Raw genomic sequence first — 25,577 nt, forward strand, 5'->3', positions numbered from 1 at the left:
CAATTGGGGTTAAGCGACTTGCCCAGCGTCACACAGCTAGTAAGTGTCAAGTATTTGGTCTGAGGCCGGATTTGAACTCAGGTCCTCAGCTGCCCCTAGAGACAATTTTAAAACAGATCCTCAGGTTAGCTGCTCTTAGTAAGTTTTCCTGAGTATCATGACCTGAGGCTTTTGGTTGTGTAACAAAGCACATTGAGGGGAAAGGCTGCCTTTGGAGACTGTCTCAATGGATTACTGCATTTGCACTGGAGGGGTCCATTGCATAGCTATTTGTGGCTGTTCCTACTGAGCCACATTGTTTTGGGGTTCTGCTAGAGATATAGAAGAAAAGAAAAATAAGGAAAGGAGGCTTTTTCTGAAATTACGTATTTTTTATTTTGGGGGGGCTTCACATGTCTAGTTTCTAGACAGAAAGTTATATTGAATAGTCTTGTGATCTTGGAATCAGTGAGGCCTGTATTCAAATCCTGCCTTCTGTCACAGCGTAGTTCTATGACTGGAGGCATGTTAATGCCTAATTAATTAATGTTAATCTCTGATTCTCAGTTTTCTTATCTGTAAATGAGGATAAAAATACTTATAGTTCCTACCTCAGAGGGTTGTTGTAAGGCTGAAGTGAGATGTATTTGTAAAGGTTTTTGCAAATCTTAAAGTTCTATATAACTATTCATTGTTATTACTTTTTTTTTGCTATTTAACTATCAGTCTGCAAGTTGCCTACCAGTTTTACTATTCCTGAACTTAGTGAATAAATCCTTGTCATCTTCTTTTAACACAAACTTTTAGTCCATCTAATACAAAATCTCTCTTTATCATTTAATTTAATGTCTATCTCTGGAACTTGTAGTCTTTGAGTTGAGATGCCCAAGACCTAATACATTCGTCTAGAAGCTCACTCATAGAACCTTTCCATGCCTATGCCTAATCTAATAAAAACCAAGATCAGTACATAGACATAAATAGCTGCATAGGCAGCTGATAACTTTAAACAGGATTTATGCACATTATGGTGGGAACAGTATCATTACCCCACCCCCTTCCCTTGCTCTCATGTAACTTAGGTTATTTTTTCTTAAAAGATGTTGAAACTATCCTCAGGATTTATTGGCTCATGGTTCAAGCTATTGACACCACTACCTTGTCATCTGAGTGCCAAACCTTCACAGACAAGGACACATAGCTCATAGGAGAGGAGTTTTGCTCAGCTGAAATAAACTTGTGATTTCTTCCATGCAATATCCTTGTTGAATATCTTTCCCTTGCTATTGCTAAGTAAACCTCATTTTGTTAATTGTTGAATAACCTATGACTATGTCATTTTGTTCCAATTTCAACCTAAACTGCTAGAGTACTAATAGAAAACGCGTAATCTGGGAGATCAGAAAATGTTATCCTCTAAAATAATAGTCTACATAAAATGGATGAGAGATTTTTGATAAGATGGTAGAGTAGAAAGAAGCACCTAGTTCTGCCAAGATTTCTGTAATGAAATAGAAATGTCCTGTTGTAAGCTAAAAAAAAAAAACAAGACAAAAAAATTCATATGTGGTTTTAGCCACTGCTATTCTGGAGTCTAAGATTCTACATTGACTGTGATTCTTTTAGTTTCTGTACTACTTTCCACCTTAGCAGCCCAAGCAGGAGTATTTACCATCTCCATTTTCTTGCCTTTTTGGATATATGGAAGAAATAAATAGGTTCCACTCTAATTTTAGATCAAGGTCTTGCAGAACCACTTATTAAATACAATTACAAGGAAAGCTATATTCGACTTTTACTGTATGAAATAGGGAAGTAAATTTTCACTGTGTAATTGGAAGATGTATATGCTAAAAAGAGAAGATTTAACAGAGGATTCAGTTTTTAGATAAATCCATTTTTCATTGGCCTCTGTCATTGCCCGAGTAATTTCTTGGGGGAAAGGACTTGACTGAGCTGGATTCTAATTTCCTTTCCTTCAGGCTTCAAGCAGCTCTGTATGATGGCATCCTGCATGAGTTCCTTCTATTCTTTAGTTCGCTGGATGAATGACTGTCCCAGGTAGAGCATGGTCCTACCCTCCTCATTCCATTCCATCTTCTACTCAACTGCCAAAATGATTTACCTAAAATCTCAGTTCTGACCATGTCACCCCCCTTCCTTCCCCGCCTCCATTTCAATAAGTTCCCTTTTATCTCCAATATCAAGTATAAAGTACAGTTTGGATTTTAAAGTCCCTAAAAATCTTTCTCTTTTCTATCATTCTACTCTTCTTACATTTTACTCTATCTTCTGACTCTGTAGCTTTTTAGTGGCTCTTTCCCAGGTCTGTTACGCTCTTCCTCAACACCTTTATCTCATGGGGTTTCCTGGCCTCCTTCAAGGACTCAACTCGAATCCCACCTTCAATAAGATAACTTTTTGTGTCTCAGTCCTCCCACCGCTAGTACCTTTTTCCTATAAAGATGTAAAAGACATAGAAGTTCCAATTTAATGTTCCTTTTTGAATTGGATCAGTCTAGCAGAAAAAATAACCAAAAGGGAAAATATAAAGTTGAACAAATTTTTGGAAAATTTAGAGCTAAAAAATTTATGGCATCTTTTGAATAGGCTCACTAAAGAATGTACATATTACTTAGTATCATGTGGCACTTTAATAAAAGGAGACTGTGTATTTTGGCATGGAGAAATTAAAAATAAGTATTAAAAGACAGAAGTGCTAAACTCATCTTTTACAGATCATAGAACTATAACTGATAAGGCAAACACACACACACACACAAAGACAGATCTAAATGGAGACTTACTAATGAAATCCTAAATAATTAAAAAAGAAAAAGTAACTATCAGTAACTATGTAAAAGATAGTAATAAAGATGAGACACCATACTAAAATTTCTGGTGTTTAGCTAAAGCTGACCTTGGAAGAAAAATAGAAAAACAGAGGATAAATGACATACATTTAAAAAAATGAAGCAGGTGAAAATAAGCACAAAAGAGGAAATCTTTAAAATGAGAGCAGAATTGGATGAATTTGAAAATGAAAAAATTACAGAACTAATAAAACTAAAGTCTGATTAGTTGAAAACACTAACAAAAACTGATAAAACTTTAGGAAATCTGATTTATAAGAGGGCAGAAAATCAAATCAACTAAATAGAAAATGAACAAGGTGAAATCACAGCCAAACCAAAAGAAATAAAAAGAATTATCAGAACCTACAATGCACAGTTACATAACAACACTAAAAACAGGGGAAAAAAAGAGAATTACTGTTGGAAAATATAAAACACTCAAACCAACAAAACATTAAATAGAAATCTTAATCCAGTCTCAGAAAAGGAAAGAGAATTGGCTGCAAAAGAACTACATAAAGAAAAAAAATGCTTCAGGTCTGGATAGATTTATGGGAGAGTTCTGTAAGCCTTTTGAATGACAATACCATTAAAATACTGTTTTCCAAATTTCAGTAATAAAGCAAGCATTCTACTAAGCTCTTTGTGACCTAATACCAAAACACAGGGAAAGAAGAAGCGTAAGAGGGCCATAGAGCAATAGCATAATAAATTTTGATTAAAAAATTTTAAATATAATCCTGTCAGAATACAGCAGTGCTAAGGAATCATTCACTGTGACCAAGTTGGATTTATACCACAATGCAAGAATGGTTTAGAATTACTGAAGCAACGTAATTAAAAACAAAAGCATGCAGTACTACCAAAGTTAATTTCAGGGTTAATGCTATACTGATCAGATTACCAAAAGGATACTTTACAGAGCTAGGATGCCAAAATAACATTCATTTGGAAAAACCATATTTTGTTAATTAAATGAAATAATAAAAAAATTAGCAGTGAAACAGTAAAAATTTCAGACCTCAAAACTGTATTATAAAAGAGTAGTCATCGAAATGATTTGATATTGGGTAAAAGATATAAAAGAATACACTTAGGAGAAATCAGAAATATAAAACTCTATAACATTATTCAATAAACTTGAAAACAAATTACTTAAGAACACCCCATTTGATAACTATTAGGAAAACTGGAAACCAATCTGGCAAAAATTAGATTTAGACCAACATCTTACACCATATTCTACAATAAATGGAGACATAACTTAGATATTAAAGATTATACCATAAAAAAATTGGAAGAGAAGCAGATCATATTTTTTGCTCTGAATAGGAAATGTTTTCTTAACCAAACAAAGGAGAGAGGCAATTGCAAAAAATAAAACACATAATTTTGGTTACATAAAATTAATCTGCCAAGACAAAATTAAATGCATTTGGGATAAGAAGGGAGGCAGTTGAATGGGGAAAAAAAATCTTTGTTTTCAAATTTCTGAGATAAGGGTTTGTTCTCTTACAAATAGACAACTGATGGAAATATAGACAACCAGAAGTCATTCTCTAATAGACAAATAACCAAAGGAATATGAAAAAACAGTTCCCAAAGGAAGAATTATAAATTATTGACAACCATATGAAAGAATGATCTAAATCTCTAATAATAAAAGAAATGCAAATCAAAACAATTGTAAGGTTATACCTCAAACCCAGCAAATTGGCAAAAGATAGAAGTAGTCAATTTTGGAGAGGTTGTGGGACAATAGGTACAGTAGAAATGACAAAAAAATAAGTATGGCACTAAAGAAAAGATGTGAGGAAATACCCCCCATTCCTTTGCAGAAATCTAAAATTCACAGGCATGAACCATTGCGTATGTTTTTAGGGTTTTTTTTAATGTTTTGATCAGTTTTGTTGTATTTTAGAAAACATTCTTTGTAATATAGTATGACTCACTGGGAGGAGGAAGAGAGGATCATGGGGAAATTTAAGTGATGTAAAAACAAAAGACAAATAAAAATGTATCTTTTTTTCTGAATTAGTTTTGTATTCAAATGCCTCACAGGTAACAAAATAGATAGTTTCATCTTATTTAATATCAGGCACAAAATAGGCTCTCATCAAGTGTGACTCTTGGCTTCTTTTCTCATCCTGGTCTGGATGACTCTGGTTTTAAGGCAGGAGTAACCTGAGCCCTTACTTGTGTGATCAGGACCTGCCTTTCCATGTCTCTTTGCCAGCTTCTCAGGATGCCATCTTCTTTAGGAGGATTTTGCCACTGGGAGCCTTGACAGGGCTTTTTTGCTCAGTAGATTCCTTAGCGGTGTCTTTCCTGAGCCAAAAGTTAACCTGCTTTGGCCCTGCAGGTCCACCTGTCATAGTTGTCTCTGATCTCTACCCAGGTGCTGTGGCAGTGACAACATAAGTACCTGGTAGTAGCAGCCAGAAGTAATCACCTTGCATATCTGAAGTGACATCATGAACAATCCCATTAATAGAAATCACTGCTCCTGCAGTGCCATTGTTATTTTCACAGGAAACTAATCATTGCTTCTTGGTTGCCAAGCCACTCCCTTTGCAGCTCCCTCCTGGCACAGAAGCTTAATTGCAATTCAATTCCAGAGTGATATCAAAGCACTTGGTCTTGCATTCCCTTACTGACAATACCAGGAAGCTCCATTGGTGATGCCATCAGGAAAGTAATCTCCACAATTTCAGCCCAGGTGCATCCATCCATGTGCATAGGAATAGCCTTTGGTCAGCTTTCTGAAAAGCTTATCACGTGGGGTAGGAATATTGGCAGTATGATGGAAACCCGAACCTGATGCTTATGGGACTTCTCATATGGGTAACTGGCTACAACTGCACCTCCATGAAGATTGGCAGAAAGAACAAGTTAATGGATTCTGTCCGCTGTGTAACAGCCTCAATCTCTGGTTCCACCTGATTTCTCCAGTTGTCTGGAAGGGGTATGTGGTAGTTGAGGCCCCCCCTCTTCTCATTATAGTACATGTAGGTATTAAGATCTGGAAAGTTTCGATGTAGGTCTATTCTGTTAGCATGGTTCCGGCCAGTCAGATACTCCTCGGTGTCTGGGCCTTGGTCTGCAGCATCCGGATTCATGGAAGGCAAGATGTGAATCCTTGTGCTGTAAATCAGCCAGACAATGCATTCATTCCTGTACTTTTCACACAAGAAGTCACTCAGAAAGTTCTCATAGCAGCTCTTTCCCCAGCACTTCACTCCCATGCATGTCTTTGACATACTTAAATTCTGGCTACCCTTTGATGCTGTGACCACTGCTGTAAACTTTAGTGATGTGGGGTCACTCATTATGTGCCTTGTATAAGGCCTGAATTTGTCATCATAATGATGATGTTGATGTCACAGAAACCACCCCACATAACAGCAACAGGAGCCAGAAAAGGGCTTGAGAGTGCTTCTGACATCTGCCTGGGCTTTTTCTTCAGAGACACTGCGCAGTCTTCTTTTCCAGCCCTGACTTCTCGTCAGAGTCCGAGGACGCCCAAGTTTTCTTCATCTTCTCCTGGAGAAGGACCCAGCCCTACCGAAGAAAAAAATGTATCTTTAAAATAAAAATAAAAACAAATTTTTTAAAAAACAGATAGGAAACAAGAACAGAGGGGAAAATGGAAAGAAAGGAGCTGAGAATCCTTTAGTCAGTAGTCTGATCTATAAACATTTGGGAGATACAGGAATTAATACTTTAAAAACTAAAATAGAACTTATTTGGTTAACTAAGTTTAATAGTTGAAAGAGATTTAGAAAATTCAGGTAGATTTCAGTTTTTTCAGACAATAGTAGGAACAACAACAGTAATAGTGAATTTTTATATAGCATAACATACGTGACAGAGCAAGGCAGCAATGATGTTATGTCACAAGGTCAGTCACAGTAGCTTTCTGTAAGCAGTCCAAACTGCCACAAGACTCCACTATATTATTCAATATTTTATCATTGTAGTCTTCTCAAATCCTCCACTACCTGCTGCTGCCATACCCCTATAGTGACAGTCTAACACAGCTTATCTTCAAGCAACCTAACTTTCTTCTTTGCTGTAGTACTGATTTGGCTTACTCTTCCTAGCCTTTCCATTACAGTGGACAAAGGTGCAAATACAGAATGTGATCCAAGGCAAGGTGGTGTTGCTTTTGAAGGACAGACATGCAACCTTGTATTAAAACTGTGTGGCATTGTCCTCAGGGTTGTAACATTCAAGTTGTATGGCATAGTGGATAGAGCACTGAACTTGAAGTCAAGAAGATCTGTGTTCAGATCTTGTCACTTATTACCTGTGTGATCACGAACAAGTTATTTAACACTCAGAGGAATGGTTTGGTTCCTTTATCTGCAAAATGGCGATAATAATGCCTAGATTGCCTGTCTCACAGGGTTGTTGTGAGTTTTAAATGAGATAACGAATGTAAATGCACTGCAGACTTTGTTGTTGTTCTGTTGTTTCAGTCATATTCAACTCTTCATGAGCCCCATTTGGTGTTTTTTTGGCAAAGACACTGGAGTAGCTTGCCATTTCTTTCTCCAGCTCATTTTACAGATGAGGAAACTGAGGCAAACAGGGTAAAGTGACTTGCCTAGGGTCACATAGCTAGGAAATGTCTGGGCCTGGATTTGAACTCAGGAAGATGATACTTCCTGACTTCAAGCCTGGTGCCCTATCTACTGAGCCACCTACCTGTTCCCCTGCAAACTTTAAATTGCTATAAAAATGCTATTATTATTATTATTATTATTGTTGTTGTTGTTGTTCTTGAAGATCAGGCTGGTCAAAGCATGAAGTTGATTATTGTGTATACTCCATGAGTTGTACCAGAAAGCACAAAGGTATGTTAACGGCCTTTGATGTGTTTGTTATGGCTCTACAATTGACCTAATAATCATTAAGATCCATTGATAGGTAGTGTCATGTGTGACCTCTTTATAGCACAATAGGCTCTAAACTCCCAGGAAACCATTCCATTTAAATGTTCAGTTAAAAAGTTAATTGTGTATCAGCTGAAAGCCAAGCAAGAAGAACATAATGTTTGTAATCATTCTTAACATCATAGATTCTGTTACCATAATTCAATAATTATAATGATTTTTTCTTCTTTTTCTCATATATTATACAGTTGTTCTATAACTTAACTACTGATGTTCATTCTGGCACGGGGGGTAAACTGGAATATTCATGCTTGAGTGATTTCTGAAGCAGCTGTTGGTCACTTCTAGTGCTCACTACTCAATGTGTTTCTCATTCTTTTTCTTATTCTCTTTCCTCCTTTTTCTCATTATTTTTTATTTTCCTTTTCCCTCCTCCTTTTCCCCCCCTTCATTCCTCCTAATGACACTTAGGGACATTACTTAGCTTTACTGATGCCTATTTTAGGTGAAATATTTGGTTAGGCCATTCTAATGGGAATACAAAAATTATTAAATATAACTTTCTCCTTGTTTAAGATTGATTGTACCAAGCATCGCTGTGTAGATGAAAGTGAAGGACGCCTTTGGGCTGAAAGCAGAGGGTTCCTTTATTTTGAGACTTCAGCACAAACAGGAGAAGGAATCAACGAGATGTTTCAGGTAATTTAGTCATATAGGGATTTCAGTTTAAATTCTAAGATACCAGCAAACCAAAAAATGTATTTACTAAGAGAATGAATTATTCTTCCTAGAAAATAAACCCCTTTATGATAGTTAGAAAATTTCTTTGTATTTACCTGTCTTTCAGTCTACTTATTATAAACCATTAAATAAGACAAGAATTTTCTGAAAGGCTTCCTTTGACCACCAAGTGGACATTAGCAACTTACTGAGAGATTAGAAAGGGGGTATCATTTGTGTGCCTTAAAAACTGAGACTTTGTTGATAATAGCTGTTGATAATCCTCTTCACCCCTGAGTTGTAAAGATTGTAAGGGCAACTTCTAATACTAGCTGCTGGGAAATTGTCACTGAGTGTGTTGTTGAGAACAGAATTTGAGTATGTGGAGAAGTTGGAAAGTTAGTATTATTCTGGATTAGTAGGGTGAGTGAAAATGTACTGTACGATGAATTAGCTGGGGTGGATAGAGATGGAGAAGGGTAGGTAGTGTTTGGGTGTGAATCCATAGGCATTTTAAGAGAGATAATGAGATGCAAGTCCCTGTAAGTTTGTCTTGATTCTGAAGTATGCTTCTTCAGAGGGTTGGTCTCCCCCCAATACCATAAGTGAACTTTGATTTGTAGGAGCAATGTAAGGAAAACAGTGGATTAAATTGGGAACGAAAGTAGGAATATCCAGCTTGAGTGTTTAGCTAGCAAAATTAAATGTATTCTGGGGCTTCCTCTCCCCTCATGGAACCATTCCATGACAGAGCTTTGTCAAATTCCATACCTGAGTGGTACAGTTCCGAATTCCTGCACAAGAAAAAAAATGCCTACATAGGGCTCAAGTAGACCCAGAATCATAGCCTCAGAGAGAGGGAATGAAAGTGCATCCATGATATTTATCTTTCAGAACCGTCAGTGATTTGCTAAGGTTTACTGTATCAATCTGTTCTTTTGAGTCAACGATTCTTAGTAAGTTGGTAACTAAATGAATATCAGTGAGTATTGTCTATTTTTTGTCTTTAAAAGTTCAAGCATTTACCACAATAGGCTTATTCCAAATTAAGTGGGCTGGAAAAGGACTTCATAGTCAATATTCCTACCAAACAACCTTGAAACCCAACATTAACAGGAAATAATCCACCTGCAGTGGCTACAGATGCTTTTAAGCTCTGTGGTTCAAACTCATAACATTAACATGGTCCTAGAACCTTCCATAACTCTTCTGTAACAATGCAAATCTTATGCTTATCAGATAGAAAAAATGTTCTCAGAAACTAATAAATAAAAATCTTATAAGAAATGCTATTGTCAAGAAAGGGAGGTAACCAGTCTATTTTGTGTCCTTTCAGATGGTACATAAAGACAGTGTTTATTTTATTTTAGTTTAGTTTTTTTAGATTGCTAGCATCTTTTTTTGTAGTGGGGACTCTTTAAAAATAGAGCTGTTTCCAAAGCTGCTCATGGAATGTTTTTTGTTTTTGTTTTTGGGTGGAGGGAAATGATAGCCTGTGGATTGGGGAATGGCTAAACGAATTGTGGCATGTGAATGTAATAGAGTATTATTATTGTTTTCACACAAAATGAAGAAAGGGAAGGATTTACACAAATCTAGCAAGACTTACTTGTATGACTTGATGCAGAGTAAAGTGAATAGAAAATTTTTTACAGTGACTACATAATTTTAAAGAAGGAGAGCCTCAAAAGACTTAAAAACTCTTGTCAGTGCAATAGTCAGCCACAACTCCAGAGGACTGATGGTGAAGCATGCTTGCCGTCTGCTGATGGAGAGATTATAGAAATCAGACCCAGAATCAGATGAACATCTTCCACTATGGCTAGCATGCAGAGTTGTTTTGTTTGCCAGTCCTTGTTTGTCACAGGAGAAAGGTTGTGTTGTTGCTGTTGTTGTTGTTTTAATGGCAGAAGGAATTTGGCAAGTGAATAAGAAACAATGATGTAAAGACAAAGAAAGGAGTTGTTGAAGAATTTTTTTAAAACTGGGAAGAAAATAGATGGAAATTTGGAGGAAGGTATAAGCATTATAGTTTTTCTCAAACATGTTGAATTTGTCATATGCTTTTTAAAATGGACAAGTTGTTTGTGATAGAAATACTCCATTTCATGTACAAGCCTCTTTTTCTGTTATTTTTATATGAAAATATTTGTTAATTGATGTATGTCAAGTGTAGAATGAAAAAAAAGAAAAAGCCTATTTTTTAAAAAAGAAAAAATAAGCCATATAAACCATTAACTTTTCTGTATGTCATCAATAAAACCCAGCAGGAAGAGATATTCTATTCAGAATTACTACAAAACATATAAAATATATGAGTTCACCTACTAAGACCATACAGGAATTATATGAATACAATTATCCAACACTGTTTAAGGAAATAAAGACAGACCTAAATAATTGTGGGGAGGTTGATTGCTCATGGTTAAGCCATGACCATACAATACAAATTACATTGCTATCGAAATTAATTTGCTTAAACAGTTTTTGGTCAAACCACAAGAGTCTTTATAGAATTTTTTTTAAAATATCAAAATTCTTCTAAAAAAAAAAGATCAAGAATCTCAAAGAAAATAATGAAAGAAAGTAGAAAGGAAGAAAGCTTCACAGTACCACATCTCAAACCCCCAGACCATTGGCTCTACTTCCACTCAACTTCCCCAGCTACTACCCAGGAGAGTAACTGCTATGGAGAAAAGGCCCTGCCATCTCTGCCACTATGTACACCAACTGCCATGGACAAGCAAGTAAACCTAAAAGCCCCGAGAACAGTAGCACCCTTCATACCACTGGCTGTATTCCAGTATGGCTGCCATACCCATCATCCAAGGGAGTAATCCCCATGGGAAAAGGACCCACCATCCCTGTCTCACCAACTGCCAGCCAACTGCCATGGAAGGATAAGCAAGCTCAAGAGCCTTGGGAACAGCAGCCCTTTCCGTAACACCAGCTTTGGTTCCAGTCTTGCCATCAATGCCATCACCTAGGAAAGCAAACTGTGTGGAGAAGAGGCCTGCCACATCCTATATCAAATGCCAGTCAGTTATCAATGGCAAGCCTAAGAGCCCCAGGAATGCCAGTGCCCCCCCCCAGAGCTGGTGGTCCAGTCTGTCCACCACACACCACACGTTCAGGGCAGCAGCCACTGTGGAGAAGGGGCCCGCTATCCCTGCTACCACCCATAGCAGCTGCCAACCAACAATCAGTGATAGGTAGGTGTGCCCAAGAGCCCTGGGGATAGCAGCACCCTCTGAACCACCAGCTCTTTTTCCAGCCTGGAAACCACAGCAATCATGTAGGAGAGCAACCCCTGTGAAGAAGGAGCCTCCCACCACCTCTGCCAGATGCCATCTAACTTCCAGTGACAGGCTGGTAAGCCCAAAAGGAACAGCCAATTTTCCTCTCTCCTCTAGTTCTGACCTATCTTCTGGTCCCTTCAGGATTTGTTCTATGAAGTTTGGATTCAGTCAGAGGGCCACACTTGGGGACCTAGAGGGCCACATGTGGCCTCGCAGATTCCACCCCTGTGTCCTATCCCAGTAGCTGTCCTTTTGGGAAGTATAACCTCTGTGAGGAAGCAGCCTGACAACTAAATCCCTCTGCAGCTGTGCGGCCTCAGCAGCCACAGTTACTGAAGTTCTAGAAAAGAAAGTTCTCTGTGCCAAAGTCCTTGGTCCTACAAAATGGTTCAATAGCAGAAACTGACATGTTTTATTAATGAAGATGACACAAAAATAATGCATTACCATGTACCCCAAGGACCTCTGGGTCTTTCATCTGACTTGCATCTGAAACTCCTGCACTGTTGTCTCTCTCCTTTAGAGTGTGAACTCATTGGGAGTGAATGGACGGGGGTTAGGTTACTTTTCTCTTTGTATCCCCAGTGCTGAGCATGGCACTTTGCACATAGCAAATACTTAAATTCTTTTTCATTCATTCATTCTACTACAAAGCAGTGATTATGAAAATTATTTGGTATTTGTTAAAAAACAGAAAAGTTGATCAGGGCAACAGATTAAGTACACAAGATCCAGGAACAAACATAGCAATACAGTATTTGATAAAGACAAAGACCCCTACTACTGAGATAAAGATGTACTATGTAAGAAAAAGCTACTAGGAATAATGCTAAGCAATCTGGAAGAAATGAGGTTTAGACAAACTTCTTATGCCACAATAAGCTGCCAATGGATGCACCACTTAGATGTAAAAGGTTCACAAATTAGAGGATCAGGACAGGAAATTTCACAACTGTGGATAGGAGAGGGATACTTGACTAAACGAGTAGAAGAGGATCACAGGAGATAAAATGGATAATCTTGATTATGTAATATTGAAAAGTTTTGCATAAACAAAATTAATGCGCTTAAAATTAGAAGGGATGCAGATTGAACCTATGATTTCATTACTGTAGTGTACTCACTCTATAAATACAACCTGAAGTCTATAGAGTTGCCTAGAATGAGAATAAATGAAATCTTTGCTATTATTCCCATTTTACAGTTGAGGAAAGCAAAGCTGAGAGAGATTAAATGACTTTCCCAGGGTCACACAGCTAAGAGGTTTCAGAGGCTGGATTTGAACTCAAGTCTTCTTGACTCCCAGCACTCTATCTACTATGCCACCTAGTCATCTAAATACAAATAAATACTAAGAAGTATTTAGTACCATTTGAGAGTAAGGGTGCTAGCTGTTGAGGTAATGTGAAAGGCAAAGGCTTCAAGTAGAAGGTGCTTCAACTGTATCTTGAAGAGAAAGGTCCTGTGAGGCAGAGGTGAGGAGGGAATGCTTTCCAGGCATAGGGGACAGGCTGTACAAAGGTATGGAAGGTCATGTGTGAGGAATAAAGAAAAGGCCAGTTTGGCTGTATCATAGAATCTGGGGACGGGAGTAATACCTACAGTGAGGCTAGAAAGAGGTTGGGCTCAGGCTATGAAAATCTTTAAAAGCTAAATAGAGGAGTTTATGTTTGACCCTAGAGGCATTAGGGAGACAGTGGAGTTTATTGAGTAGTGAAGTGATAAGGTCAGATCTACGCTTAAGGGAATTCAAAACTTGGAGACTGAGTAAAGGATGACCTGGAGTGCAGAGAGACTTGAGGCACGGAAACCAATTGCAATATTCTAGGCGAGCAACAGCGTCTGCAGCAGCATTTCTGGTACGTACACTCATGCCCTATTAGTGGAAACTTGAATTATTCCAGCCATTCTAGAAGTCAGTTTGAAACTATACCAAAAAGTCATGAGAGTATACATTCCTTTGACCCAAGGATATCACTATTAGACCTGTTTCCCAGTGAGATCAAAGAAAGGTGTCTGTGTTCCAAAATATTAATAGTAACATTTTTTGTTAGTGAAAAACTGGAAAATAAGGAGATTCCCATCAGTTGGGGAGTGAATGAACAAATTATTGTAGAATAATGTATTATTAGAATACAGAAGTAATGAAAGGAATGGTTTCAGAGGCATCTGGAAAGATTTGTATGAACCAGTGCGAAGTGAAGTAAGCAGGACTAGGAGAACAATGTATACAATGATTAGAGCATTATAATAGAAAACAACTGGGAAAGGACTCAGAGCAGTGACGACTGCAGAAGACCAATGATTAGCACTTTTAGATACAGACGAAGTTCACATTTATTTTGCTGGATTATTCTTATTGGCACGAGACAGCTTTTTTTTTGTTTTGGGTTGAGGAAAGAGGAAGCAGAGTCCTAGTGATAGTGATACTGGGGGAATAAAAAGTTGTCAATAAAACATACATTTGTTTTTTAAATGAGCAGGAGAGAAGAGAAGGAAAGGCTGAGAGACAGACAGAAAAGCAGGACAGCTTTGAGACAAAGTACTCTGAAGTCATCTGCTGTGCATGCTAGAACTAGGCAGCTTCTAATACATTCTTTAGCTGATTTTCACTGTATATGGAAACGTTCATGTTTATATGTTGTTTGCAAACTTTAGAACAGGCCTGCGCCACCTACAACCCACGAGCCACTTATAGCCTGCAGGCACAGTGAAGGATTTCAGATAGCCCGGGCAAAAAATGTAGAGTATGTTTTCCTATACATTTTTCGTGGGCTGCCTGAAATCCTTTGTCAGGTCGCAGATTGTGCAGGCCTGCTTTAGAATGACAAAAATTAACATGTTAAAAAAGCATTTATTAAATCCCTGCTCTCAAGAACCTTGCATTCTGATTAGGGGAAGCATATATAAAAAGACTTAGATGCAGGGCAAATGGAAAATCCTGGTGGTCTTTACAGGCCATTGGCAGATCATATGGCAATGACTGAGGTTTTGGAAGTCATAGTGACAGAGTAGATGATAAGCCTCGATGGTCCTTACTGTATAGCGCAAGGCAGATGGCAAGATCCAGTGGATCTCCATATTGCCAAAAGGATTGTAGTTGGTGACTCTTTGCTCATCCAAGCATTCTGAACAGCCATGTTGGGGATGTCAAGGGAGGTCTAGAAGAGCCAGGCCAGTGCATTCCAGGCCATTGCCAGGCATCCTCACGTTTGTCTTGCCACTGGACTTCGATGACTCTAGAGGTAAGAGTAAGGCTTACAACTTTGCACAGCTCTGCCTCATTTAAATCCAGTTCATGCTCAAGTCATCACCCTGTGATGTCACTGGTTCTCTTCAGGAGTGAAGGAACAACAACAGAGGAGCCAGGTCCACAACCATTTAGAAGGGAGAAGAAGGTCTAAGGGTCGGAATGAAGCAGAGGCCCTGGTCTCCTCCTCTTAGGGATAGCTGGAGAGGAGGAAAGGAAACAGTGACATTGGCAGAAAAGTTAGGGAGAAGGGCTCCCTACAGCACCTTTTTCTGCTGGTGGACTGGGTTGAAGAGGGAGACCCCCCACTGTCTGTGGTTCTCAATTGGATATTTACCTTTTAGCACCTTCATTTATAACTTATAAAGATGATTAGCGGTTTTAACAAGTTTCCTTGGCATAGTAAATTAGTGCCAAATCTAGTTTTCCTAAGATAATTTTATAATGCTTTGTTTACAGATGTTTTATTCTGCCATAGTTGATTTTTGTGAAAATGGTGGGAAACGTCCTGGAACAAACGTCAGCATAAGTTTCACCAAAGAGCAAGCTGATAACATTCGCAGGATTCGAAATAGCAAAGATAGCTGGGATATGTTGGGAGTCAAACCTGGAGCCACAAGGTAAATGGTATTTCAGGATCCCTGGTGCTGGGTGCCACCCTGGGGCTCTTAACCAATTCAATATTAGATGGGTTTTGATGGACCAGTGATTTTAGTGGTGTAGGAAACTTGACCAGTACAGACTAAGATTCTTCAGCATAGAATTTTAAAGAGTTAGTTGTCTGAGGTTCTGTCAGGGATTTGCTCCCCTCGTTCACACAGACCATCAGAGGTGAAATTGGAACCCAGATCTTTTCTTCCTCTGCCACATTTCCTTCCAGTATTACTTATTGGTCAAATTGATAGGAGAATCCTAATTAAACATTAATCACCGAATCTAAGTTAGAAGGGATATAAGAGGCCATCTAGTCCAATCTACATCTAACCATCATTCCCCCACAAGTGATTGTCTAGCCTCTGGTCCAGATTTCTGTTTAAAGGGAACCCATTCTTTCCCAAGGAAGCTGCTTCCAGCTCTAATAGAGAGGAGGTTTTTCTTTGTTGTTGTTCAGTTGTTTTAGTTGTGCCTGACTCATTGTGACCCCTTTGGGAGTTTTCTTAGCAATGATACTGGAATGATTTGCCATTTCTTTCTCCAGCTCATTTCACAGATGAGGAAACTAAGACAAACAAGGTTAAGTGACTTGCCCAGAGTCACACAGCTAGGAAGAGTCTGAAGCCAGATTTGAGCTCAGGAAGATAAGTTTTCCCGACTTCAGGCTCAGCACTCTATCTGTTGTGCCACCTCACTGCCTTGAAGTTTTTCTTTACATCAAGACTAACTGTATCTTCCTCCCTGTAATTTAGAGCCTTTGTTTCTAGTTCTGCCCTCCAAGGCCAAGCAGAAAAAAAGTCAAATCACTCTTCTACATGGTGGTCTTTCAGACACTAGAACAGAAATATTCTCTGCTTCCTAAGCCTTCTGTTTTCTAGGCAAAGCCTCCTTAGTTCTATCAGTTCGTCCTTTTATGGCATGGCTGTATTCATTACCTGCACTTTTCCTCTTCTGACTTCTCATTCTCTTGTCATCTAATTTATGACCTCATTACTCAGCAGAAATTTCTCTCTCCAAAGTTACTATTACTGTCTTAATTACCAAAATCTGTTGGCTTTTTCCGGTGCTCATCTTCATGGTCTCTGTGCAGCATTTGTCATTGTTGTTCACCCTCTCTTCCTGGATACACCTTGGGTTTTCATGACACTGCCCTTTTAATTTTCCTACCTGCCTTTGAGGGCCTTCTTGTCACAGAACCTGCTATTATATGTGGAGGCACTACCCACATCTCTCTGCTTAGCTGTAACCCTCTGTAAATATAGTTAAGTATCCAGACACCAGGCTTCTCACTACCAGATCTTGCTTAGGATCAGAGTCTCAGAGACCAGGCCCATCCAGGAGCCAAGTTAATGTTCCAATTTCAAGGTATCTCCTGGGTGTGCATTATAGCCTGCCATTGGTCAATGAGACAAAGGAATTGGTGTCAAATGTGAATTCATTTAGGTCCCTAAGGACCGTATCAATAGTTATTTACTGATCCAGATGTCTAATCTGGTCTACCTGCAGGCCCATTATCTTCTTTCTTGGTGTTTGTAGAAGGAACAGATGGACATCATTTCTCTTCCCCATTTCCCTACCCCTGTCATCATAGGACCCTAGAGAGTAGAAGCCCTAGTCACAATCATAGGTTTGTCTAGTACTTCGCCCAGTTATGCAGAGAAAACTCTCCCCTACCCTTGGCCCTATCCCTGTGATTCAGCATCAATATCTGCCAAGTCAAAAACTTCCTTCTCGCGGCAAGCTCTCCTTCTGTGCAGTTCATTCTGTCTAGATCTTTGTTATAGTCAGCCAGCTAACATTTATTAAGTGCCTGCTGTGTGCTGGGCACTGTACTATGTGCTACTAAGTCACAGAAACAGTAGTTACCCTGGAATCAGAGGGCCTAGGTTCCGTCCTGCCTACCTGGGTGACCTTGGCCGTGGTACTTAATCTTGCCAGGCCTCTTTTTCCACAGATATAAAATGAGGAGGTTGGACTGGGTGGCCTTTGAGGTCCTTCTGGTTCTAAATTTGTGATCCTGTGATCTACCAATCTCCGGGCCACTCTCCATCCTTTCTTTAGTTCCTTGGCAGTAGTCTTCTCCTGTGCCCCAGCCTTTTCCTCAGATGTGGACACTTCGGTACACGTATATGATGATATTTTCTCAAGACTTTGGCTTCCAGTTCATCAACCTCCTCAGCTTCCATGTCATATCTTCCCTTTACCTCAGCCTTCCACAGGGATGGTTATACCATAAACTTTTCTTCCCCCCAGAACTGTGATACTTCCACAATTTTGAGCTCTGAAATTTCTATCTCTAGTCGTAGCCTCTTACCCTTTCGTCACTGCTGCCTTACTCTGCCTAAGCCTATTCTTCATTGATACCATGACCTCCTGCATTTCCACTTTGCCCTGGTCTCCCTCTCTATCAATTTTTCTTTAGCTTTACTTTCCTCCTTTCAAATACTTGACCCTTTGGTTGACCAGTTTGATTATTCAGGGGCTTCTCCCCTTAAATCCCTTTCCCCTTGTCCTCATGCCACTTATGCCTTGCTAAATCTGAACTCTGGTTATCTTCACTACCTACCTTCTCATCTTTGACTTTTGTGCTGCTTGTTGTCATTGGAAAATGTCACAAACCACCACAGAGTTCTGTGCACAGCAATGCTTGTTATCTATCCTTTTCAAATTTCTGTAATGCTTCCTGAAGTAGCTATTTTAATTCTTTTTGTCAGTCTCATGCTCTCTATTTTACCCCTATCCCTGTGTTCTTAGCTGGACTTTACCACCTGCTTATTGAGAAAATTGAGTTCCCTTTTCTTCCCAACACTATATATCCACACCTCTCTACCTGGTACCCCCTTCTCTTTTGCCATAGTCTGTGAGGAGGAGGTGACCCTTCTCCTTGCCAAGGCCAGCCCTTCTACTTTGTGCCTTTGATCCCATCCTGTCATATTTCTGAGAGTTTGTCCATTGAGTGATTTCCTTTCTCATCTTCAATATCTCTTTATCCATTGGTTCCTTCCCTGTGACCTACAAAAATGCCAACCTCACCCTTATTCTTAAAAAAAGCTTTTACTTTATCCTCCTGTCTCTCGAGCTATCATCCTGTATTTCTTCTCCCTTTCACAGCCAAACTCATAGGCAAAGGCAGTTATACTCATTGCCTCCAGTTGTTCTCCTCTTATTCTTCAACTCTTTGCCAACTAGCTTCCAACCCTGCCATTCAGCTGCAGTTATCTCCACATTCACCAACACCATCAGTTTATTAGCAGCTAAATATGGTTTTTTCCCTCCTTGGCTGAGTTTACTGCTCCTTTTTATACTGTTAACCACTCCCTGCTCCTGGACATTTTCTCATCCCTTAACTTCCAAATCACTCCTCTTTTCTGGTTCTCTTATTCATTTGACCTCTCAGTCTTCTTTCCCAGCCAGTTGATCCCTAATACTACTGGAAATTATTTTGATGGGTTATATTTTGGCTAACCTGAAAATGGTTTCTGTTTAGATCTAAATAGATCTATTTAGTCTCCTGGGTCACAGGCTCAAACTGTAGTGGGTGTCCACTCATCATTTTTAAAAAGTGGGCTAGTACGGATCTCTGGACCAGGAACAAGTCCATAAAGTTGGCAGAAGCTTCCAGATTCCACCAGAGCTCAGCCTCACAACACCTGTGGGCCTGTCAGTTCAAACTCAACAGTCTGAGGCAGCTAGGTGGCACAGTGGATAGAGCACTGGCCCTGGATTCAGGAGGACCCGAGTTCAAATCTGGCCTCAGACACATAACACTTACTAGCTGTGTGACCCTGAGCCTAAAAGCAAAAAAAAAAAAATAAACAAACAAGCAAATAAATAAATAAATAAAGTAAAATAAAAACAAACTCAACAGTCAGAAATAGGTAGACTATGAAACATATGATGACGTTAGCCTCTGGGGCTATAGAGTTATATCCATAGTGGCAAGTTAGTCCATACAGGATGGGTTTCCATACAACAAGGTTAGGTTGGACGTGATACCTTTAAGTATATCCTTTACCCTCATCGTGTGACTAGCTTTGCCATAACAATGTGGAACCTGATATCAGATATTATCAGATAAGTGCAAACACATTTATTGATACTCACATCTGCCTGGACTAATTCAGTGCATATGGGCATAGCTGAGCACTTCAAGAACTAATCTACCAGATCATAAGTGTTCCATCTCAAGTTCCAACTTAGGGAATGGAAGAAGCTGGCATATTTTTTCATGGTCCCTTGTCCTTACGGGAGCTAGCACATGATAAAAGGTAATAATAATTAACATTTATATAGTACTTTAAGGTTTGCAAAACACTTTATATACATTAACTTGTTTATCGTATAATCTGGTGAGCAATTTTCATCCTTAGAGGAATGTCAGAAGTCCCTTCTAGCTCCTGAAAGAAACCCTTACCCACACACGTTGTTCAATAAGGAGCTATTTTCAATAAGGTAGGAGGTGATTCAGTGGACAGTCTGCCTCACTGTGCAAGACACGACCAAGGCCACCTTGGCTGAGGCTGTGGAGAGTCCCTGAGGGTGGAGGTCCTTGAACAACTTGAACTGAACCCAGGGCCCAAGTAAGTCCTCTGCCGACTAAGAGAAGTCTCCGGGGGGCGCCGGTGCTCTCGGGAGCCGGGTCACAGGCTCCAATAGGAGCTCACATTTGAATCACGCTGTAACATTTATGAAGTACTTTCCAATCATAATCATCCTGTGAGGTAGATGTGCAAGATTATTATCCCCATTTTACAGAGGAGAAAACTGAAACTCAAAGAGTTAAGTGACTTGCTTATGGTCACACACAGCTAATAAATGGTAAAGGTGAGATCTGAACTTCAGTCTTTTCCTGAGTGTAGGATGCTCTCTACTATACTACATTGTGAAAATGTGCTAACAGTTAGGCAGACACCAACCTGAGAGAAGGGTTATCTCCCAGGGTAGATGAAGGAGGTTCTGAGTTGGGGGGAGAGGAAGCATAAATCAGAAGAGTAGGCCAAGTGAGTATCAATATGTCTTTACATCAGCAAAATCTCAGAGGCTAGGAGAAAGTAGGTCAGTAACCATAATGCAGAGAATGTTGGAAAACTCCATTTGTGTGGCTGAGTCTATGCATCCTTGGTGCTTTGATGGCTGCTGGGGAATCCTCTGCTTCTCGTGGGCCAAGGTGGTTCAGAACAGGGTCTACTCTGTCTTCACCTCACAGTCTTAGTCATCAGACTCTGGCTTTTGAGCCTTCACTGCAGCGTGTGGTCTGGCCTTCCACAAATGAAGGCCTCTGTGCAGAGAAGAATGAAATTATCAGGCATTAGAAATGTGCTCAGCTGTATGAAATCCCTTTCAGAAGAATTTCTCACTGCAGCCCTGCATGTTGTACCCTGGGGTGCTGTCTACTTTGCCTACCCCTAGTTCTTCCTCTGCAGAGCAACATTACTTCTTATTGCTTCTCAACACAGACCTGCATGACCTGTTCCACAATCTATTCATTCTAGTCTCTGTACATTTGTACTTACTGTTAACCTAAGTGAAATGCAAAATCTCTACCATTTTGCTAATCCATGAATTTCACTTCCTTCAGAATCTAGCTCCACAAAGCCTTCCCTGATTAACTCTGCCCCACTCTAATTACTTAACCATATACCTTTAGAGATGCCACCTTCTTATTTTTTTATATAAGTAAATTAATGCCCAGAAAGATTAAGTATTTCTCCCAGAGTCACATAGTGAGTTTGTGGCAAATGCAGGTCTCAAACACAAGTCTTCCCCTGGTCCTTTCTGCTACCCTGTGCTGCCTCACTCTGCATCCCAACCATCACAATACATGATTTTATTATGAAATTATTTTTGTTTTACTTTGTGCTGCCTACTTGAGTTTTTTAAAATCATTTTCACCCGGGATAATGATTTAAATTAAAAAATATATCTGAAAGAAATATTATTGGAAGTCAAAATAAAATGATTGAAGGCTCACCATGTTAATAACAAACAACTATCTTCTTTTCCCCCAGGGATGAGGTGAATAAAGCTTACCGAAAACTTGCTGTGCTTCTCCACCCTGACAAGTGTATGGCTCCAGGCAGTGAAGATGCCTTCAAGGCAGTTGTGAATGCGCGGACTGCCCTCTTGAAAAACATCAAATAATCTAGAATGCAGCGGAAAACAGACAAGTATTTGTCTCCATTAGAGAATTCCATTCCCTGGAGAGAAAAACAATTGAGACCTCACCAAGGCTTGTTGCTCTGTCCATTTGTGCATACACAATTTCAGATTCTCATCACTATTTTTTTTTAATATTTTCAAGGAAAAATGTGCTATTGTTTTCAGGTGTGAAGAGCTATGATTCATATCACTCATTTTTATTTGCCCATTTTTAAACAGTCTGATAACTCTCTTCTCTTTACTTATAAGCATGGTGGTAGTATCATGTCATAGACACTTCACTTAGGTGAGGCCATCTGGCTTCCAGGGGATGAGAGTCACCTCTCAATTATATTTTACTTTGTTTCATCACCTGAGTGATAAATCACGAATGAAAGCAGGGAATAGAACATTCTCTCATGATATGACATCATAAAGGAATTTCTTTGTTTTTACTCTTAAAGTAAAAAAATTCTGGAATTCTGAAAAAGGAATTCTGAGTGGTATTTCAACTGCCATTTTAGAATTAATGAATTCCATTTATCTCTTTGGTTTCACTGAAATGGGCTGATTTGCTTCTGAATTAAGGCAGCTCTCTCCTTCTCATGAGCCTGCACTCCCTTCACTATGTCCAGCCACTCAACTGGGGAAGAAATCCTATCCTTCCAGGACAGGTTGACTTCTAGGAATGACAACAGCTGCCTGTTCCAGCATAGTTACTGATGTCATCTCTTGGTCAGTGTTAGTACCAGTGGAGAGTATCACGGGATTGGTTGTTCAGGGATCAAACCAGAGGCCAAAGATAATGGAAAAGAAGGCACACATCCATAAATCCTGGTAGCAGCAACATCTCTAAACAGCAGAGACCAGCCTTGCCCAGGGCATGTCCTCTGACCCTTTGGGGAAAACACCCAACTAAGCCTGAAAGTTTTTCCTCCATAAATGTGTGGAAAAGGGAAAGGGCAAGCAAGCAACCATAAATTCTTCTCCCTCTACCCCTCTTCTCCTCTTCCTGTGACAGTTCTCCTTTCCTCTTCAGCTACCACCATCATTCTCTCTTCCTTGTATATTTCTAGTTACTATATTCTCCATCCTCTAGTTTAGGCATGCTATCCAAACCAATTAACCAGTCTGAATCGTTAGGTTGATTATGGTTAGGTTGGTTAGGTAATGGTTAGGTTGGTATGGAATGTTGGGATGATAATGGAAAAGAGATTCTTGTGTCTGGTTAGGAGAGAAGAGGGAAGTGCTTTTTGACATTTTTTTCTTGGATTCAAGTTTTTATATAGCAATATTTATTAAAAAACAGTAAATAAACATTAATTTTGCCTAGAGGAATACCATCTTGTTCACCACCATGGCATCCCCTTCATCGTACAAAGTACTGCTACAAAGTAATAAAGATTTTCACATATAATTTTATGTAATCTGATTACTTTATGAGTATGCCTCATATTCTTTGGCTGCTAAAAAAAATGGTTTAACTGGGCCTTTGCGGTCTATAGACACATTTATTGTACAGAAAGCTTAAATAGTTGGTCCTTTAGACTTGTCACGAAGAAATTACTTTACATACTAAGGGGAAAGACAGACCAAGCTGTTAGAGCCTAGTAGCAGCATCCGTCTTAAAGCTGCCATATTTTCATGCTGCTAGAGTCGGGCTGCATTTTGCTCTGTTTTTAGTTAACCCAAAGCATCACTCCCAGCCTCTGATGTTGTTATCTTAGTGATGCTTTAAAGATTATTTTTTACTTCCTCCCCCCCACAATTATGGGTTTGGTATGATTGGATATGTTTTCAGGTAGCTAGGGTTAGATTTTATTACAGGGTCCTCAGTCCCAGTTTGAGAGTCTCAGCACTTTTAAAATAACTTACTCGTGTGAGGTTTTCCTTTAGCCCTGTAGCTAGCCTCACCTCACTGAGCTACACATATTTGTCGCTGACATAGTATAACTGTGTAACAGGCCCTTAGCCAAATTAGAGTCCTTGTGGGCCTGGCATGCACTTAATATATGTCTTTATCATATTTAAATAAATGTAGTGTTGGAATTTGTAAAAAGAACTAAAATCAGATGAATAAAGGAGTCTTCTAGTACTGTCATTCGCCAGTTGCCATATAAATAGAGCATACTGATTTCTTTGACGCAATATAAATAGCAAAATTACCAACCATTTCTGATGTGATAATAGATGGGTCACTTTACCCCAGCTTCGGTGCATGAGTGATTAAATGTGGCAGGTAGAACTCCAGTGAGCATCTCCGCTGTTATCTTTCCAGTGCAAATGTGCAGCTCATTGAGATTTAAAACTCAATCTTGAGCCATAGGTCTTATAAGTCTTTGTTTTCCACAATTAGCAATTTCAGAAATGTAGCTGCTACATACTGAGATTCTGTGTCCTTTTATGTTTTGGAGGGGTTTTTTTATTTTTTTTTTTATTTTAAGCTCAGGATCCTGGCAGTTACTACTGTGGTCCTTGAACAGGATTTGAAGGAACAACAGAGCATGTTTTACTATGAAATAATAGTTTGGCAAGTACTGGCTATTAAACTCTTTTTCTATTAGGAAAACCTGCAGACCTCCAAGTATAAATCTAACAACCTCCTGCTGAAAATATGTATACACTAGTTCAACCTTGTGAGAGTTCTGAGCCAGTTGGGTTTCTTTCAGAGGACTTGATGTCTTTCATAGAGGATAAGGATAAAAATAATAATTTAATGCAGTTATTATTGGAAAACAAATCATTCCTTCTTAGGTCATAAGGATATAATATTTTAGCAATTGTTTACAAAGCTCAAGAGAGATGTTGCATTAATCTAACAACATACCTAAATACCTTAACATTTATATTCTTTTTGACTTGATATTCTGACTAATTCAGCTCTCAATATTTCTCCATTTCAGTACCATTGTCAACATTGTCAAACAGAGTATATCATTTATTCAACTCTCAGCCAGACAAGATCTAGCAAGAAGCCTTTCATTACCAGTTTTCTGAAAAGGAAAATATAGGAATTTGAAAGCATAGCTCGTACTTCATAGAAGTTTAATGTTTTGTTTTGAAACCAATTTAGAGATGCTTACTTTAGGTAGGGAAAGAGATCACGTTTCTGATGTTTCATGAATCAAATTTTTCCAGCAAACCAAACTGCGATTTCAAGCCATGCAAATAAAGGCCATATTGATACAAATTATTTCTTTTGGACAATGGACACGTACCAATAAGTCATAGCATTTTCTGTGATGACTACCGTTCTGGTATTGTTCCCTCTTGAAATGTGAATGTCATGCATAACCTTTAGGTTGAGTTTACCTATTTTTCTTTTTGCTGAAATGAAATACCTAAAAATATTTAATCTAGCAAGTGTTTATGTCTTGAATGGAGATTGTTATTTGCCTTTAAGTTATGTATTTTTATAAAGTAAAGCCAAACTTCAAACACATTAGTTTTGTCTGTATTCTACATTTGTGCGTGCCATAGTGGCATCTAATAAAATACACAGTGGGCTAAGTCATCGACTACAACACTTAACCAGTTACAGTTGTGCATCCTTGGCCAAAAAACAATGCTTCAATTTTTGCATCTGTAAAATAGGGAGAATAATAGTCATGAGTGCTTTGCACCTATTAGTCACCTAATAAATGGTTGTTCAGCAATTGGCTCCATTATGTTATTATAAACTTATTAAAGCGCTTTGAGCTTTTCAGAAGGTGCTGTTTTCTATTTGGTTTTCCTAAATTGGATGATCTGTTGTCCAGGTTATATGGAACATACAGAGTAAAAT

The 25,577-nt window shown here is 38.9% G+C and overlaps 1 protein-coding gene and 1 pseudogene across 3 annotated transcripts in view; one reads left to right on the top strand and one right to left on the bottom strand.

Moving 5' to 3' along the window:
- Positions 1-25,235, top strand: part of DNAJC27 (DnaJ heat shock protein family (Hsp40) member C27) — a 52,113-nt gene extending 26,878 nt beyond the window's left edge. For 2 of the 3 annotated variants that reach the window (XM_020983955.2, XM_020983956.2), the window contains 3 exons: positions 8,309-8,431; positions 15,461-15,621; positions 21,664-25,235. In XM_020983955.2, the coding sequence (XP_020839614.1) occupies positions 8,309-8,431; positions 15,461-15,621; positions 21,664-21,796 (417 nt within the window). In that variant the 3' untranslated portion in view covers positions 21,797-25,235. The remainder of the gene's footprint in view (positions 1-8,308; positions 8,432-15,460; positions 15,622-21,663) is intronic. The other variant, XM_078149818.1, reaches the window with a different exon arrangement.
- LOC110206690 (carboxypeptidase N catalytic chain pseudogene) lies at positions 5,075-6,214 on the bottom strand (annotated as a pseudogene).
- Positions 25,236-25,577: the final 342 nt, after the last annotated feature.

This window comes from Phascolarctos cinereus, unplaced genomic scaffold, assembly GCF_003287225.1.
Source record: "Phascolarctos cinereus isolate Bilbo 61053 unplaced genomic scaffold, phaCin_HiC Scaffold_2;HRSCAF=192, whole genome shotgun sequence".
In the NCBI taxonomy this organism is placed as follows: Eukaryota; Metazoa; Chordata; class Mammalia; order Diprotodontia; family Phascolarctidae; genus Phascolarctos; species Phascolarctos cinereus.